Below are 18,746 nucleotides of genomic sequence, written 5' to 3' on the forward strand. Positions count from 1 at the left end.
TTCTCAGCCCCCCCTTCCATTGTTGGACTGACCTGACCATTCCCTGTTACATTCCCTGTGCTGGTGTTTGCCAGGTGTCTGCCAAATGTCTTCCTAGCTGTGACAGAGACTCCCTGAGCTGTTCCCAAAGCTTTCTACTTCTCCAGGCTCTTGAAGCCAGGCTTCATGAAAGCCTGGAAGAATTACATTAATGTCATCACATAGAGCCCTGCAGCCTCGGTTCTTGTAAGCGCTGGTCACTATGCAGAATTGGTTATCTAAGTTTTGGTTTCAGTGTCCAATGAAGGACACTGAAAAACAACCTTTCAAAAAGAAGCAAATAGGGTCCAAATTGAAAACAACTTCTGAAAATAGTTTAAATCTAGTCTGTTAAAGAATAATCTCCTGAACTCATTGGGAAATTGAGTCAGTGGTTATTTAGTTGCAGCTTGCTTATTTTTGCAGGAAGAAAAAACAGGATTTAAACAGTATCTTTAATCTGGCATTAACTGAAACTGAAGGCACCCTCAAATAGAAATAAGGTTCTGTTGCCTGTCCATGGAGAATCATCCTTAAGCACAAACTGCCAAGGAGAAGGCTGTGGTATCTATTTCTCTGTGTCTCTGAGCCCAGCTTAAATGCTTCATGCAAGATCAAACACAAGCCATGTTTTAAAGGATAGGAAGCACTTGAGCTCAGCAGTCAGGAAATGGAAGAGCCCTGGCTATCCTGGAGGTCAAACCAGATGGTCTGACAGATACTTCTGGCTGGGAACTGTGTGCATCTGAGCCTGGAGAGTGTCTATTTTTAACAAATAAAATATTGCTGTACAGCTGGCTCTTTTGGGAAAGTAGAATTCTAAGGACATTTCCTTGCTCTGACTGTTTGCATTAGATGTCTTTTGATCTCATTTTTGGGTGGTGTTACTGTAATTGCTGTTTGCATTGCCTAGAGCATGGTTCAGGGCACACAGCCTGCTCTGGCTGCAGCCAGCAGAGAAACCCCACGCACTTGCAGGGAGTGCGTGTGTTGAGGAGACAAGAAAGAATTTAATTTTCAAGTCAGTTTGGGAAAAAAACAAGAGATCGTGATGTGAGGAGAGGAAGCTGCGTTTGGGTTTGCAGAGTGTGGGAGATAAAATCTAGTTCCCATGAAGTTTCTAATCATTAGATGTGTTCTGAATAATTTTTGAAATATTTTGCAGAAGTGAGTTTCCAAACTAAATGAGGAATCAAAAGACATTGAGCACTGCAGCTTACATGGCAATTGTCTTTTCCAGATATGTTGTGAGACAGGTACAGAGTACAGTGATAGCACTGTGGTGGGTTGGCTCTGGCTGGACACCAGCTGCTCACTAAACCTGCTCTGCCCTCCTCAGCTGCCACGGGAGAGAAAATAAAATTAAAATCTCATGGGTCAAGATAAGTACAGGGAGAAATCACCCACTGGTTACCAGCACAGACAGGGAAATCAAACTAATTTATTTTAATTAGTTTAATTTGTTACCAATTAAACAGAGCTGGATAATGAGAAGTTAAGCATGATTATGACCATCTGGGATTTTCCATTCTCACTCTTCCTCACAACACTGCAATTATTTCATTTAGACTCCCTCACTACCAAAACATGGCCAAACAAACCAAACAGAGGTCCGTATATTCTATTTATTCATCTCATCAGAACAGCAGCAAGAGCTTGTGGAGAAAGAAGTGGGAGGGCCAGGATAGCACCAATGAAAGTCTGTTGAGCTCTGATGTCCCAAAAGAAAAGTTTGCAAGAGTCATCAGCCCCAGCTCAGCTGGTCACAGCCTGATAACAAAGTGAGAATTCACCTTCATGTAATGCTAATTAATCAGCTTCTCACCATTGTGAGCTGCAACATTTCCTGCTATCTGAATTTCTACTGTGTATCTGAGCCTCTAATATTGAAAAGAGAAATTAAGAAATGCTGGCAAGGCGCCTGGTCCCTGAACTAAATAGTACCCAAGGCTTTGACTCCCATTTTCAATGCCATCACTTGCAGTAGGTGCTATTGCTCAACACTGTAAAGTTCCTCCTATTCCTATGAATTTTGGAGAGCAGTGTAACGATGCTGTTGTGGATTGTATAAAACAGCTGCTACTGCTTCTTCTTTCAAACACTTTCGACTGGGTCGATGTCAAAAATGTCAGTGGAACTTCCTCTGTCTACTCCTTCCCCCTTGTTGTGGGTCTGTCTGTAAGGACAGCTAAAACAAGAAGTGTGTGTGGCTTCAGCTCCCTGTTAATCACTTCTAAATGATGCCCCAGTGATGACAAAGTGACTATTGACTACAGTTTTATTGAATATGTCATTTTTTAGAGGTTCACTTTCAATAAACAACTCTGCTGGAATAGCAAAGATTTCACTTGTTAGTTTTAAAAGTGAATTTTTTAGCTCTTGTGTTCATGGGTACAGGAGAATTCTTGGAGAATTAAATACCAGAGGACTAACAAAAAGAACACAGTGTTTGTTATTCTTGAGCTGATCTCATGATTTTTGGTTTTCTGATTCATGATTCTGTCATGTTGATGGTAGTACGGGTGTCATGTAATGGAAACAAACAGGCCCTCCACTATTTCTGCTTCTGCCTAAGTAGTACTATTTTTTAGAGTACACAAGTCCTCCATTATTGGTTTCTTGGACTAATCAAACAAATAATTATGGGAAAAGAGGGAACTACTAAGTGTAGCTCTGTTATTCTCTCTGTCCTGAGCCCAACCTGTAATGTGAATTCAGTGTTTAGGGAAGATTTCTGTTTAATGTGAAAACTGCAAGCTCAAAAAAAGAAAGAAAATTAGTTCTAGGCAATACCAGCTTCTATGCTCACTTATTTGTTCCTGAAGGGTTTTGCTTTTTTTTTTTACAACGAAGAAACAGTGACCCTGAATTTTGATGTGCATTTGTAAAGCAGAGAACTGGTACAGTTTTGCTTGCATAACTTCTGCTCTAAGAGAAGTCATGTTTCTAAAGCCTGGAACAAATTTTGGATGCACCTTGGAAGGAAATATAATGGTGTTGTTTCTAAATACTCTTTGAATGATACCTTGTGTTTCTCTATCTCCTGCTTCCAGTCCTAGCAAAAATTAAACATGGTTAAAAGTAGTAGATTCCACATCTCTTTCAAATCCCAAAGATTTGGTCTCTTTCAAACCCCAGATGCAGGACTTGCTTCCTGAATATGGATGTTACCAAAAAAGCAAACTGAGAAAGTGGCCATTTAGGTGGAAAATGGAAAAAAAAGTACAGAATAAAGAGCAAATAAACCTAATGTAACCACTCACAGAAAGAAGAGAAAATATCCACAGCCAGATTGAGGCTCCATCAAGCTCTCCTCCCCTCAGAAATGTATTTGCAGAAGTTTGGGGGTTTTGTTTTACTCATTGAGCTTTGACTATATCTACTGACAGCCCATACACATCCCTTGCTGTGACATGAAGATTTGCCTGCCCAAGCTTTTAGTTCTGCCCCTGCAGTAGAGAACTTGGGGGACACTTCTATTCAGAACCTTTGCAGTCTTTGTTTTGCTCAGTACATGACCTCAGGGCATGATATCTACAACTTTCAGGTTGTAGATATCTGAAACAGGGAAACTTTGCACAGCTTTTAAAATCTCCAGGAGGAAACATGTTCAAAATCAAGCACACACAAGGATGTTTTGCTTGGTCCCAGTGAATTTTGGATTCCATATATCATCTGATTTCAGTACTCTTTCCCTACCAAACTTGGCATTTTAAGACAGCAACTTCAGAATTTCCACAGAAACTGACACTTTCAAAATTTGTGAAACTTTTGGAGTTTAGGGAACATAAATCCTTTAAGATTTTATTATTATGTTTAAAATTAATACCATTTGGAGGTACTGGATACTTGATAAAGCATGCTGAGCCTGTTCAGATCTGATGTGGAAGAATATGTTTGCCAGATTAGTGCATAAATATTGTGCAGTCCTGGATTTAATTTTCTGCTGTATTGAGGGGGCTCATAATTCCTTACTCCTCATGAAAGTAATAATTCCTTCCCTCATGCAAGGAAGCTCCTTTTCTGAGGGAAGCTGACATGGTGTGTTATCCTTTTTCTAGTCTTACTCATCATAAATGGATCTCACTCAGTGTCCTAGGAACCCACCCACAGACAAGATAATCTCATCAAAGAGATATTTTTCTTTCTCTCTCATGACCAGCTGAGTCAGTGTACCTAGTCAGCAGCTGGCAAATATCATACCTTACAAACACAAAATAGGCCACTTCAAATCCTATGAGAGGATAAAGCCCATTTCTCACTCGAGTTCTCATCTAGACTGAGTGCTGAAGTGAGGAATAAGACCAAGTGATGCTTATTTCTTCTTCTCTAGTTCTTCCACTCTCTAAAACTCAAGATGGCTCTTACAGTGGCCCAGATTAGAAAATTAGGTTTTTCCTTTGCTTATCTGCAACTATTTTCATCTCAATCATGAAGCTAATAACAGTGCTTGTTTTCCAGATCTGCTTAAAAAGAAGAGAAACCTATCAGGAGGATAGTATCACTGGAAATTCTGCATGCAGTGAACTAAAAAGATTGTCTCTACACCCAAACCCAAATTACCTCTTTGTCACTATTTTGGCAATCAATTTCTCAAGTTGTGAGCAATGGTATCCCATTGGTATCAATGGCTCTGCTTGTTTGAAATATAAAAAGTCTCATGGGTGCTGGCCAGGGCTTCACAGAGTTCTTTGGGCTCAGAGGTTTGAGACAATTTCAATTTAAAGATTTGCTGATTGGTTTTTGTTTCTTTTTAACTTGCTTTTTAAGACTTGTAGTTATGCTTTGAGCAAATTTAGTAAGAAGTATGTTAATCAGTTCAATAGGTTGGGGTCTATCATACCATGCATCTGGGTTGTGGGGTTTTTTAGAGGACAGAGCTAATTTTAGCAGCTATTATCACTAAATGATGCAAATGTTTGGAAATTAGTCATTTGAACCATGTCAGAGCTATTTCAACCTGTCTGTTCTAGGTCAGATCTTATCAGATTTAAACTAATTTATCTGCATTTGCAACAACTATTTTTCATGTTTACTCAAAAAAATTGTGCCATTCTTTCTTGTTAAGAACATTTGCTATGTTGGCACAGCTGTAGCAAGAATACAAAGAGTCTGGGGTAGAGACTCGACTGGAACCTGTGCTCTGGTTTTGATCTTCATGCTCTGGTTAATCTTCTGCAGTTTCCTTCAGTCTTTTGTTCCTACTTCCTCAGTTCATAGCACCTCCAGACCCTCACTGCTCCCTCTGCTAGTTATCCTTGGTTTCTAGCCAAAGTTGATTTATACTCAATGTGGATACTTAGTGCTCATTTGTCCTTCTACCAGCATTGTCCCAAGACAGAAATAGCTCTTCTTTATGGACATCACACCTGCTCTCTGCTCTTGTTTATCAGAGCTTTGATAAAACTCCATTTAGTCTCCTCTTGTAAGATGGGCTCTCCATTCCCTCACAGCACCTTCTTTAAATCTGCTCCTGTCTCAGTGTTTCTCCTTCCACCAAGGTTTTCAGAAAGATCTGTGATTTGGTTAGAGACATAATATAGATACTTAGACCTTTTCCAAAATATCTGTGGCAGAGCTGGAAACAGCCTAACTGACCCTTCACTCCTTTGCTTTGATCTTTAGAACTTGCTTATTTTAATTTAAAAACCAGGGGTTTATGTTCTGCAGGTGGAAAGATTTTTCTTCTCATCTTTTGTACCTGCACCAGGGAACCAGGTGTTCTGACAACATATATTGACTGATATTGTGGGGTTTTTTCTAGGGAGGCTCAGCTTTTTCTCCAGCATCCATAATTACTACCCAGAGGGCACAGACCCAAGCAGCAGCCCTGGCTGAAGATGTGGGATGCCCTTCATCCACCAGTGAGGAAATTGTAGCCTGCCTTCGTCAGTTGCCTGCTCGTGTCCTCAATGATGCTCAAACGAAGGTACAACATACCAAAGCAAATGCCATTGGCAAGAAATCAAAAAGTTTCCATTCACGCAAAGTTGTGAGAGAGAAACCATAAAAAATAATTTAGTCTGAATCCTTGTGAAAGAGGAACTGGACTATTTTTGGTGGAAGGAAGTTGTTGTCCATGACATCCAGCCTTGAGCTATGAATAATCACAATTTGATTCTCCTTTAGACTAAATTCCTTTTACACGGCTTTAATCATGTCTTCTGAAATAAATCTAAAAATTTTTTAGTTTTTCCCTCCTTTTAGTTCCCTCTAGCCTGCCCCTGGGTGTTACTCTATTCTGAGTCAAATGTCTGCAGCTTTAATAACAGAACTTACGCAGAAAATGAAGCAGGATGGGATGTCAGTGTTCAGTGTTTGAAGTGGGAGGCTTGTGAAATCTGCAGTATAAATAAATCTAGAGATGGATCCTTTACCCACACATTAAAACACCCACCTGCATTAAATTTTCCAATGAGGACCAGCATGGAGTCAATCCCTAGTTTAAAACAACATTTTTATGACTATAAGACTATCATTCCTCTTGGCCTCTTCAGTTTGTTTCACCTACTGAGACTGTCAGCAAAATCATTGTTTCCTGCCAATGATGAGTTTGCACTTATATTACCTGGTCACTTGTTCACTTGAAGGGAATCAATCAGTTGAATTAAGCATAAATAAAATAAAATTAAAGGGCAAGCTGAATTAACTGCACAATTCTTGCTCTTTTTTTTTTTTTTTTGCCATCATAGCTGCTGGCTATAAGTGGCCCATTCCAGTACTGGGGTCCAGTGATAGATGGAATTTACCTCCAGGAACCTTTAGCTAAAACCCTGCAGCGCCCTCGGCTTCAGAAAATAGATCTGCTCATTGGAAGTGCTCAACAAGATGGTCTCATCAGCAGAGCCAAGGCAATTAAGGTAGGAAGACACTCACTGTTAATGAGCTGATGCCATCACTGTGATTACAGTAATGACTGTAATCACATGCAGCCTGGAGAGATGCTTTTTGATTTCTACAAGTTGTGAATTATGCTCCACAAAAATATGCAAATGCATTGTCCTTCTCCAGCTAGTCTTGGTCAGGATGACTAATGACATAATAATATGTATTGATTAATATTTCTGTGGGAGATACAAAATGGTAAGAGACCAGAAGTGATTTAGCATTTATGCTCTACTGTCTTCAAAATCCTATTTATATTTCAGTCTCAGTAGTATCTCACAAAGATGAAAGCAACTTAACTATAAATTTCTTCACTGTGCTGCAGGATTAAATCAGCATTTTGAGTTTTTTTTATCAACCTTTTCCTCTTGTCTTTAGCAACCTTTTTTCCTTTTGTCTCCTAGAAGTGCATTTTCTTGTACAGATGATTCTGAGTATGGACTAGCTGTTGTAAGGAGCAGCACTGGCCTGATGTGTGGTCTCAGGTTTCCGGACAGAAACTGGTGAAAACAAAAATTATTTCATCCATGCTATACTGTCTGTTGCTACCTTGCAACAGGATTTCTGCAATACTTCACCTCTTAGAAGTCACTGAAATGTCCCAGCTTCTCTTTGCTGGTAGCCAATAGCACATAGACCAATTTCATTCAGGATTAATGGCCCACCTGAATTAAAGTTCATATTACTTGTTTACTCTCTGTCAGAAATTTCTTGATCTTTTTTTCATTTCTTTTTCTCTTTTGGAATCAATTTCAAGAGAAAGTCATAGGAGAAAGGTACAGAAGGTATAGTGTGATGCTGGAGGCCTGAAGATAATAATCAAGACCCTCTGAGAGTGGAATAAACCTCAGTGACCTCACTACAAGTCCTGTGATGAAGACAAGGAAGTGAAATTCTTTCCTTTACCACTATTTCTGCATATGACAGTTGTCTGCAAAATTGAGATGAAATTCCATGCTGTATTAAAAATTTTGCTACAAATCATGATGTTGATGAAAGGCACAAGTGCTAAATCCCAGCACTGTCAGATTGAAATGAAAAGAAAAACACTTGCAACTGAGAGTTCAGTAGAAAAATGTTGCCTGTCCAAAAATAAAACTGGAAATATCTTTTTTATTTAAAGGCTTGAAGAAAATAAGATTGGAAGGGAACTCAGTAAGTTGGTGCAACTCAACTGTAAGAAAGGATCACATCTACTAATGGTTTTTAAAAATTTCCCTCTATTTCTATTTTCCTGTGGCTTCAGGCTTTTAGGACTTGAGGGAATATGAATGCTTTGGCCAGTCTGTATTCCTGTCTGGGTTGTTTTCTTAAAGACTTGCTGCAAGGTTGAAGTTTCCTGATTTCTCCCTTGTCGACACAGGGTATTAATTGTTGGGAAGCTGTAATGCTCCTTCCATCACTGAGCTACTTATAAAGATGCAATCTCCAGGTCCTCAGCAGCATTTCTGTGTGCTGGCCATGACCATGTATGGTTGCAGTCAATCTGATTATGAAGTCCTGAATAAGCCACAGACATATTTAGCTACAGTGACAAAATCTAGTGCAGATGGTGGTTGTTACTTGGAAGTCTGTACCCCATTTCCTCTCTCATAAATTTCATAAGAGATCTTTAACCTGTGCGAAATGTCCTCTTTCCACAACAGACCTCAAAGAAGGATTTGGGACAATCCACCCTGTATCCCAGTCATCCACATAATTAATGTTAAGGGTTCCTTTGAGGTAAATCTCACTTGCACCTCTCTAGGAATGGCCAAAGCTGGTTTTACTGGTACACTCAGGCATGTGGGAAGGCTTAGCTGATGGACAGAGCACTGAACTGAATTTTGGAAACCAAGGCATAATTACTAGTTTGCCTTTGAAAGTATTTCATCTGTTCTAGAAAGATGGAAGCAAACCTCTCTGGGGTGAAAATTCACCTATGGCTGTGCTGCTCTGCAGAGACAAGATCTCTGGATGTATTTCAGTGGACAAACACAGCTGAAGGGTGCTCTGACAAGCCTATGGAATTGGCAAAGTCCTAATTTCCATCTTCTTTAGGGTGGCTGATGTCAGTGTAGACAGTGCAAAGAGTGAGGGTTAAATGTTTTTCTACTGGCTTGCTCCACCAGTTCCTGGGAATAACTGTGCTGGACAATTCTGTCAAGGACTTGTTCTATTAATCCTGATTTCTCTTATTACTGATCCTGTAAATGGTAAGGAGACATTTTAAACTATTTGGATGTAAGCAAGCTTGAGACACGGTGCAAATCTTATCACCTTAGACTGAAGTTGCATGCAAGTGTTATAAACTCTTCGCACTCTTCACAAAAAAGTGGAAGTGAAACTCTAGGCTGCAACCAGACCAGAAGGTGGAAAATCCATTTGACACTGTGTTGTTCTATGGCATCTCAGTGGCCTTGGGTTGCTCTGGGTGTCTCTCTGCTCCCACTGCAACACTGTGTATGTGCCTATTAATATCTTTGCTATGAAAAATGAAACAGAAAGACAGAAGGCACCACTTATGTGCTAGCAAAGCATTTATGTTTGATTTGCTTACAATTAAAGGCTGAGGTCTCTCAGTGATGTTTGCAGCAGAGAGTATGCTCATGAAATGTCCATTTTATGGCATTCACTGAAATGCTTATTCATGTGAACTGAGCCAGATTCATCACTTCCTGGAGCACTTCCTACTCATCCCCAGTGCAGCAATCACAAGGTTGAAACTAAGTGGGAAACAAAGCAGAGTTTGTTAAGGGAATGGCAAGTGGTACCATAATGAACTATTATGTGACATATGGAGTGGTTAAGCCTGAACCCATTCACTGCAATTCCCATGGCACACCTTCAGGGAATATTAGCTTTGAGCAGTCAGAGATTAGGGCAGCTGAGCAGAAACCTCTAGAAATGTTGATTTCAATTCCCAACTGGACAAAAATTTTATCCCTGTCCTATATGTGATGGTCAGGTGGGAGGACCTAATGGCCTTAAATTTATGGATTCACTCATGCTTCTCTATGTCTGTGTTTATCTCTGTCTGAATGGAGATCAGTATAGCCCACTCTGTGTCCTCCATATGTTAAGCACCTACTATGTAATCTCCACATTGCAAGGATTTAGTTGAAAGACTGAGGTGGTATTTCATGTGTTTCCTTTCTTTTTCCTTCCCTCCTTAGTACAATCTAGTTGGATGCAGAACCCAAATCCAGTACATAGGGCAGTGGGTAGATAAATATCTAGTTTATTTACCTCGTGTAAGCAAATGGATCTGTGTAGAACAGAACTACCATCCTGCAATTTATTGTAGTCAGTTAATTTCTTTATGGAAAAAGGTATTCAGCAATATACAACAGGTCATAGATATGGGTATATTTCTTGTAATGACCAGGGAGAAGTGTCTCCATAAAAGCCATCAGTGAGGAGAATGGGCTGAACTCTTTACTTCATATTGAAACTAGTTAGAAACCTTGGAAGACTCTGCTGAATGGTGGCAGGTCTTTCACCATCTTTTGTGACAGTGTTTGTCAAATGCCATTTAAGGCCTAAGATCTGTACATACACTGTTAGCATTATCACTGTTTCAGTTTGTTAAAAAGTATATTTTGCCTCTTGGAAGATGTAAATATTTGGTCTACCTACTGCTACAATTTCTTTTCAAGTAAAACACTGGGCCAGTTCTACTCATATGCTCCATAAGCTATCCTGCAGCAAGAAGAACAGTAAGCAGTATTTAACTCATTATTTAGGCAATGTTATGATATTTTTGAATCATCAGAAGAGTAGAAAGGAGTGCATGTGCTGCCTTTAAATATTTTCTTAAATAATTTCTTAGAAAACTTGACTGTAACTCTGAGCCAATTCCTAATGCTTCTTTAAAGGTTAGCAAAATGTAAATTATTTTATATGTTGTGCAGCTGTTTCTATTAATCTGGTAGCAGCTGTTGTATCTACTATGATTTGAAAATTGTTCTTTGGTCATATATTTTCTAATGGGAACATATGTTGGACATGGAAAATTTGTTGAATTGAATCAATTTCTGAGAAGTTAAAATATTTTGTCTTTTTCATGTTTAATGAATTTTATTTTGAACATATTGCTTTGGTTTTGGCTATCATGTTTAAGTCAGATGTTTAAACTATACTGTAGCCAAAGCAATGCTTGAGAAATTGTTTCAGGTTGTGCTCTTTTAGTGCTGTTTGAGGGGTAAAAATTCTTGCCATCTTAAAAATGCTAGTTCTGTTTATCATCCATCTCTGAGGACTATTAAGCCCTCTTTCGTCTGAGTCAACATGTCTTGAGGGCCCCACAATATTGTAAATTATTGCTGAGAAAACTCTGAAAAATTGCAGAGTTTTGGGGGCATTTTGAAGACCACAGAAACCTGTACATAGGTTTATGTACAGGTGAACCATAGAATTGTAGAACAGAATCATAGAACACACTGAGTCGGAAGGCATCCTTCAAGATCATTGAGTCCATCCTGTGTCCCTGCACAGGACAGCCCGAGAATCACACCCTGTGCCTGAGAGCATTGTGAAAACACTTCTTGAAATCAGACAGGCTTAGTGCTATGCCCACTTCCCTGGGGATCCTGTTCCAAAGCCCAACCATCCTCTTCCTGACCATCTTTATTCAGGAAAGGGTCAATGTTATTTCTACACTGCCTCTTTTCATTAATATATTTGAAAAAAGCTTTTTATTGCCTGTCACATTTCTGGCAGCTTCACCTCCACTTGAGCTTTGCCCAATTGAATTCTCTCCCGACAGTGGAAAGCAGCATTTCTGTGTTCTTCCCATGTCACCTGACCTTGCTTCAGCTGGGCCTACACCTTCCTTTTTTGTCTTATTTCCAAGAGAAGATCCCTGTCCAACCAAGCCAGCCTTCTGCCTCTTCTCCTTGACTTCTGACATTAAATACCCAAGGCCAGCCACACTGAGTCAGATCAGTGGCTGTTCAGCACAAAATGCTGTTTTCAGCAGTGGTTAAAAGAGACTGCTTATAAGATTAGGGTAAGCAAATCTGATACTTCTGGTAAAAGCTCCCCAAACCTCTAGCACTTTACAGCTCAGGGACTTCCTATCCTGAACGGATCTTTCTGTATTTAATAACCAATTATTTTGGTTTCAATTTTTTTTTACTTCAAAAATCATTGATGAAATCTAATTTTCACCAATTTTTGCCATTTACAAAAACATTTGGCAGAGAGTTTGTCGCCTTAACCATATGTTGGTGTATGATGATCCATCTCCTTCTCTGTGGTTTTCAAACATAACCTTTATTTGATAATTGACCATTGATGAGAGAGTGATGGATAAGTTCCTAGGTTACATAATCAATACCCTAAGGTTTTTTTACTTTGTTTCTCTCTGCTTTGACAAGAGTAGAACAAGTTAACAAATCCCTTTCAAAAAGCCAACAAAGTGAAAGCACTGCATCAAAGTTGCTTGTATGGGTTCATTTATACATAAGAGATTGGGCTTTGCTCTGCTACAGAAAAATATCTTTTCTTACATGCAACTGCTAACCCCAGTCTTCAAATGAGACATTCTTAATTAAACAAAGCAATGCTTCTGCTGGTTAGTAGGAAACCAAAGTGATGTGTGCCAGAGCTGTGATGGAAAAATTGCTTTTGAATTCAGTGAACTTGCAGTCAGGCCTTCAGTGAGCATTTCTATTTTCTGCAGAAGAATATGTGTCCTTGCTGGTTTTAAGCTGAATGATTTTGCAGGCAAGAGTGCTGTGCAGTTTCATATGTGGCATTTGTGCACATGAGGTGACGTGTCAGGAGCGAGCTCCCCATCTTTTTTGGAGTACAGCTGTATTACTAAAGCTGGCACCACATGACTCTTTCACATTGCATGGGCCAAAATCAGCAAAAGAAGAATCTATTAAAAATACAAGGCAAATTGCCAAGATCTTCCTGGACCTTGGGATACTTGGTAGAGTTTTCAAATCCCTCAAAGTCACTTATTCAAAATGGACAGAGTGTTAGAATACTAAGGACAAACCTCACCCTCAGCACATGGGGACTTATTTTCCATCTTTAATTTCTGTGACTCTACTGAAAAGGTATAATTCCATCTGTACTTTCTGTATAGGGTTGTGGAAAGACCTTCTAGCAGCATGATGAAAACCAGCTGTGGGCCATCAAAATAATATATTAAGTAAAGCATCTACAGTAACTAAACTGGGCAGACACTGTCCTAGTTTGCATCAAATAATAGAGGTGGTTTGACTGCCCAAAATAATAGAGGTGGTTTGTTAGATCTTTTTCTCTGGGGTTCTTATCCAAGTTTCAACCAATATGCACCTGTATAGTGCCTCTTTAGAAAGGACTTCATGCACAGAAAAGTTCAGGGTATATTTTTTTTTGCTTTCATGAAGTTGTTTTGTTTCTGAGATTAAAATAATTTTTTTTTTAAAGTTTCAATGGATAACAGAAAAAAAATTTCTCAAAGAAAGATGTGTTGAAAAATTCCAGCAGTCTTTAGCTTTGGTAAAATTATGCTTGATTACAGAAGTTTGGCACAGAAGGTGGTCCTTGTGACATGGGCACTTTGCTCTGGGGAACTTGCCTTTATGTTAGGAAAGGTCACAGATCTCAGGAAAAAGGTCATTTCCCTGTTGGTTTCTCTGAAAGGCCCTAAGGGTTATGAAATTTGAAGATCATGGCTGTTCCCTGCATTGGGAGTTGAAGGAATGGAATTTCTCTTCCAGGTCTAAGGCAGATATTATTCCAGAAGGGACCCAAATAGAGAACTTGGAGCAGCCATGTTCCTTTGTAGGTGTTCCCAGAAGAGGCAGAGTGACATAGCCATGAAATGGCCTACACAGCATGTTTGCTTTCTGGAATTTTCAAAGGAAAAGAGCAGTAACTCCCTCTCTCCCTTCTAGTTTTCCTTCATGGAGATCATCAGAAAGGCAGCACTGGACAGACCTGCAGTGGAGGACTGTCCCTGGGAACCCCTTCTGTGAGAGCCAGCAAGATTTCTGTACCGTTAGAATCCATTGGCACAGCTTGCTACCTATGATTTGGACCTACTAGATCAGGGTTTCTGTACTATTGTGTGTCCAGAGGAAGCCAATATTTCTCATTGGTGACAATTTTGGGAAAGCAAAAGTAGGACTGTCCCCTACTCAATCCTCCAGGAATCAGAGATAACAGCAGAGAGGACTTGTTCCAGCAAAGGGAGATCTGAGCCTACATTGTTCCTAAAACACTTATCTTTTGGTTTTGTTTCTGAATTCCATGTATGCACTTTTTTCTCAGAAATTTGAAGAAAGTCAAGGAAGAGCCAACAGCAAAACAGCCTTTTATCAGGCCCTGCAAAATTCTCTAGGAGGAGAAGAGTCCAACTCGTTCATTGAAGATGCAGCTACATGGTATTACTCCCTGGAACACTCAACTGATGACTATTCATCCTTTTCCAGGGCGCTGGAAAACGCCACCCGGTAAGAAAGTCATCCTCGTACAATTGTGTGATTGGAGTTGAGCAAGGCTTGTTTTGCTTATCTAAAGTGTGTATTTATATTCTGAAACACTTGAGAAATTCTTATGTAAATGAACAGAAGATGGGGGATATGATTTCATTTTCTCTGAGGTTTCCAATGTCATTGGTAAACAGATATTGAACTGATTTTTATGCCTTGTGAAAAGTTTGACATGTCATTCTAGAACTGGGTATTGAGTTCAGACTACTAATACTTCTTTTTGCATTTTCATGTCATAGATGTCTGGGTTGCTTGCACACTGTGCATCAACAGTTCCTTGAATTGTCTCATCCCTATGACAGTAGAATTAATAGTCTGCCTTTTATTCCCAGTCTCCTAATTATACAGTCAGATACTTTTTCCTGATGGCCAAATTTGAAAACTTTGACTTCAGCAATTACAATAATATTTTTTTTAATTATGAAACCTGCAAAATACATTTATTGACAATGTCAGGCATGACTTGAAGCCATTTCCTCTTGCTTGTTACTTTGGAGAAGAAAGTAATCATCACCTCAGTACAACCTCATTTCAAGTAGTTGTAAAGAGCAATAAAGTTCCCCTTGAGCCTTTTTTTTCTCCAGTCTGAACACCCCCAGCTCCTTCAGCTGCTCCTCATCAGACCTGTGCTCCAGCCCCTTCCCCACTCCATTGCCCTGCTCTGCACAGGCTCCAGCACCTCATGCATGTCAGCAGAGGAATGAGCAACTTGCCTGCAGTAAATGCACTCCCATCCTTTGCATTGAAACATTGCATGGACCTTTGGGAGGTGGAAGTTGTAAACTTCCTGTTTTCTGCCTCTGAGCAAATTCAGAGACTGGACATGTAAGTGGAACAGATTTTCCAGAAATGAATCAAAAAATTATTTCCCTATTCTTGTCTCTGCTTTATGAGCAGATTCATTGTGGAAACTCTTTACTTTTCTAATGTGATGTAGCTTATAAACTGGTGACTTGAATCCAAATGGGCCTGTCCAAGATGTTCCACCTGTGTTCTGAACTGAGACATCATAGCTACAGGCTCCTGGTGTCTGCACCCTCAGTGTTTTCTGTCCCACTGTGAGCCTCTCCACAACACCTCAGAGACAGGATTTTCCTTTTATTCCTCCATCAGAGCTGCAGAACATTGCTCTGGGAGAGCCTTAGGAGCAGGAGAAGAACAGAAGCCAAGATTCTCTGGGAAACATCTGATTCAAAAAGAAGACAGTCATTTCTGAGTGGTTCAGGTGTGCTGGTGCACTGAGGTCATGGAGGAAACAAGCCAGAGGGTTGTGGGCTGAGCTTTGTGCCATTTATCAACTCACACATCTTGCCACATTTGTCCTCCTTTGTAGCCTGTCCCAGGGATGGGCCTCCCATCACCATGACACTGGGACCATTGCCTGCAGTACATGCAGAAGCACTGTGGTACACGGGCATCAAAGCCAGAACTTGTCTTCAGTCTCCTTCCATCACCACTGTTACCCCTGGGGGAATATTCTTTAGATCAGTGAGGTTTTAAGCCATAATAAACCACTGTACAATTTACATTTAAACCATTCTTCCCACCCAGAGAACCTTCTATAAGGAGCTGTTTTAACACGGCTGTCACATTTGATCACTGGCATTCAGCCCAGGGCTCAGTGTGGTGCAAACATTGACTTTTGCAAAGCTGCAAGGGTTGGCACATCACACATTTCCAGCAGGAATGGGACACACCACACATTTCCAGCAGGAATAGGATATACCACACATTTCCAGCAGGAATGGGATACACCACACATTTCCAGTAGGAATGGGATACACCAGCAGATCCTCAGGCTCATCAGCCTCCTGGGTATAGGGATTACCTGCTCCTTTATGATATGAGGCAAATACCTCAGCTAAGGAAAGAAGTGAATGGTTTATTCCTGGCCAAGCAAAAGGATGAGTAGTGAGACAAGGGCATCTGATGATACTTTGCTTCAAGCACTTTGGAAATTACTCCAGCTACAGCAGGAAGTGAGGTGAAACAGTAGGTACAGAATGAGAGTCACCTATATCAGCATCACATATGTGGTGGAGAAAACAGGTTTTTTGGGTTTTTTTTGGGTTTTTTGATGTTTGGTTGGTTTGGTTTTGGGTTTTTTCTCCTTAGTTTTGTTTCTTTATAACAAAAAACTTACTACCAGCATAGATGTGTAAGCCAAGAAAAGTTTTATGTAAGGAATTAACTGCTAAAGTTTTAACAGGATTACAAAGTGTGATAAAGCAACATAAGTGGTTGTTATAAACTATATACATTGTGCATATTTTGTGGTTTTAAAATAATTCTGCTTTTAAATTTGTTTTAGCTGCAATTTTCTGGTATTTTTTCCCAAGTGTAAAATGAGTTTAATTTTCTTTTTCTTTCCTTTTTTTTTTTTTTCTTTTTAAAACTCTGGTATTCCATGCTTGTAAGAGACAGACATTTCATTTTTGTGGTTACTATGCATTTAGGGTTCTTTTCATACTTCCTCAGAATAGCTGACTTTTTTCCCGCCCACAGAACCAACTGAGAATCCATTTTAAATGGAGAAATGTAAGTCAAAGCATTTCTTGAGGGCTATTGCTCTCCCCAGACTCCCTGGTTTTCAAAGACCATCTGCTACTATAAAGCCCCATGCTGGTAGGCGTGTGAAGCGCAGTAATTTTTGTTTCGTTTGGGTGTTGTCAACCATAACTGTCGAAGAGCCCGGTGGTCAGTGAGCCCAAAGTTTGTGGTCTCACAGATGAGCTTAAAATAAACTCTGCTGAACCAAGATAGGTACCCAAACTGTGCCTTTCATAACCATACCAGTTAAAAATAGCAACATGTTTTCATGCTTCTCTGATGCCATTTGTTCTTGCACCAATGGTTTTTTTTTGTTTTTTTTCAACCTACTAAGTCTGAAGGAGAAGCTGCTGTTTCAGATTCACTAAACTGAGAATTGAAACCTCCCAGTTCCTCAGCAGAAATGTTTATGTGCACTCACCTAGGTAAAGGTATATAAACACCCAAAGCACGTGCTGGGTCCTCAGGCACAGGAAGAACGGCGAGTGGAGGTGCATGTGTATATAATATTGCCTTGAGGAAACACGGTGAGATTTATTGCAGTCAGGTCTCCTCTCTTCTACCTGCCCCTCTTGAACCACTCATGTTTCTTCCAGCTACTGCTCACCCCACCTTCCAGCACCCCTTCTTGGGGCAAAGGAAGGTAGGAAGGTTTGGATACATTTGCTTCACTTGTACCTTTTAGTCCTGGTGTTAAATTGACCATTTGACTTCCTCTTGCACTCTTATTGGTTAATCTTTCTCTCCCACACATATTGCACCAGGAATTCCATATTGATGCACCCTGCAGGTTATCTTTAAAAGTGGTCTCTTATCTCTTCCAGTTCTGGAAACTCTGCCCAAGAAATCACACAGATTCAAATTCAGAAATTATATTATTGATCCTTAAACCAGGAAATACATAAGACCTCTTATTAGATGCCATCACAACCTAGAGGTGCCATAAAGAACTTTAAATTACTATAAGCATGATCCCTTATAAACTAGACTAAAGTGGGATTGATGTGGTGTTTTTTTTGCCAGGATAATTCTTATGTGTCAGATCTGGTTGGTTTACTATCATTGCTCAGCACTCCATAAAACAGCACTTCTAGAGAAGTGCTAGTCTTGTAGAGGGTGAATGTGGTTTCCTTCAACTTGAAGATAAAGATATGAGCTGGTTTGGAAAATTGAAGTAAACTATCAAGATAGAGAGATATCTGTTCCTTGTGGGGGTTCTTTCCTTTTTTCCTTTACACAACTGTGTCTGTTCTCTGCTCCTCCTTTTTTATCAGTGACCAGTTTATCACATGTCCCATCATAAACATGGTGAGTTACTGGGCTGCCTCTCAAGGAAATGTCTTCATGTACCATGTACCTGAGAGCTCCTCACAGAGCAGGTAAGGAGATGGATATTATTATGTTTCTTGGATTTAGAGTTTGTAAAACCAGGGCTGACTGTTTGGGCATGCTGTGGAATAAATGAATAGATCTAGGTATGTCAAATAAACAGTTCAGATGAGCAAAGGAGGGATTGGTCTCTAATAAATTCTTTAACTCTACAGGAATGCTTTTTCTGAACTGATGCACTTCCCATTAGATATCTGAATTGAGTTTCCCCTTTCCAGCTTACCTACCCTGACCAGTTCCAAAGCTAGCCTTTCAGATTCCTACTCTGCGTCTGATAAACCTCCCACAAAGAATCAGAATTTGGTCCAGGTCATCAGGAGTCCATGACTCTCAAGATAAATGGGATGTCATTTTCTAATTACTCAACATTAATTCAACACTGCCCTTTTTTGAGGTCAGTGCAGTTGTAGTCCAGTTGTACTGACTGGCCTT

At 39.9% G+C, this 18,746-nt stretch overlaps 1 protein-coding gene across 1 annotated transcript in view; it reads left to right on the forward strand.

Moving 5' to 3' along the window:
• The window catches only part of TG (thyroglobulin), a 148,069-nt gene that overhangs the window by 112,741 nt on the left and 16,582 nt on the right, over positions 1 to 18,746 (forward strand). The window contains exons 42-45 of the mRNA XM_066566615.1: positions 5,783 to 5,947; positions 6,711 to 6,878; positions 14,155 to 14,336; positions 18,200 to 18,304. Of these exons, the coding sequence (XP_066422712.1) occupies positions 5,783 to 5,947; positions 6,711 to 6,878; positions 14,155 to 14,336; positions 18,200 to 18,304 (620 nt within the window). The remainder of the gene's footprint in view (positions 1 to 5,782; positions 5,948 to 6,710; positions 6,879 to 14,154; positions 14,337 to 18,199; positions 18,305 to 18,746) is intronic.

The sequence above is a fragment of the Molothrus aeneus genome, chromosome 1 (assembly GCF_037042795.1).
Source record: "Molothrus aeneus isolate 106 chromosome 1, BPBGC_Maene_1.0, whole genome shotgun sequence".
NCBI lineage: Eukaryota > Metazoa > Chordata > Aves > Passeriformes > Icteridae > Molothrus > Molothrus aeneus.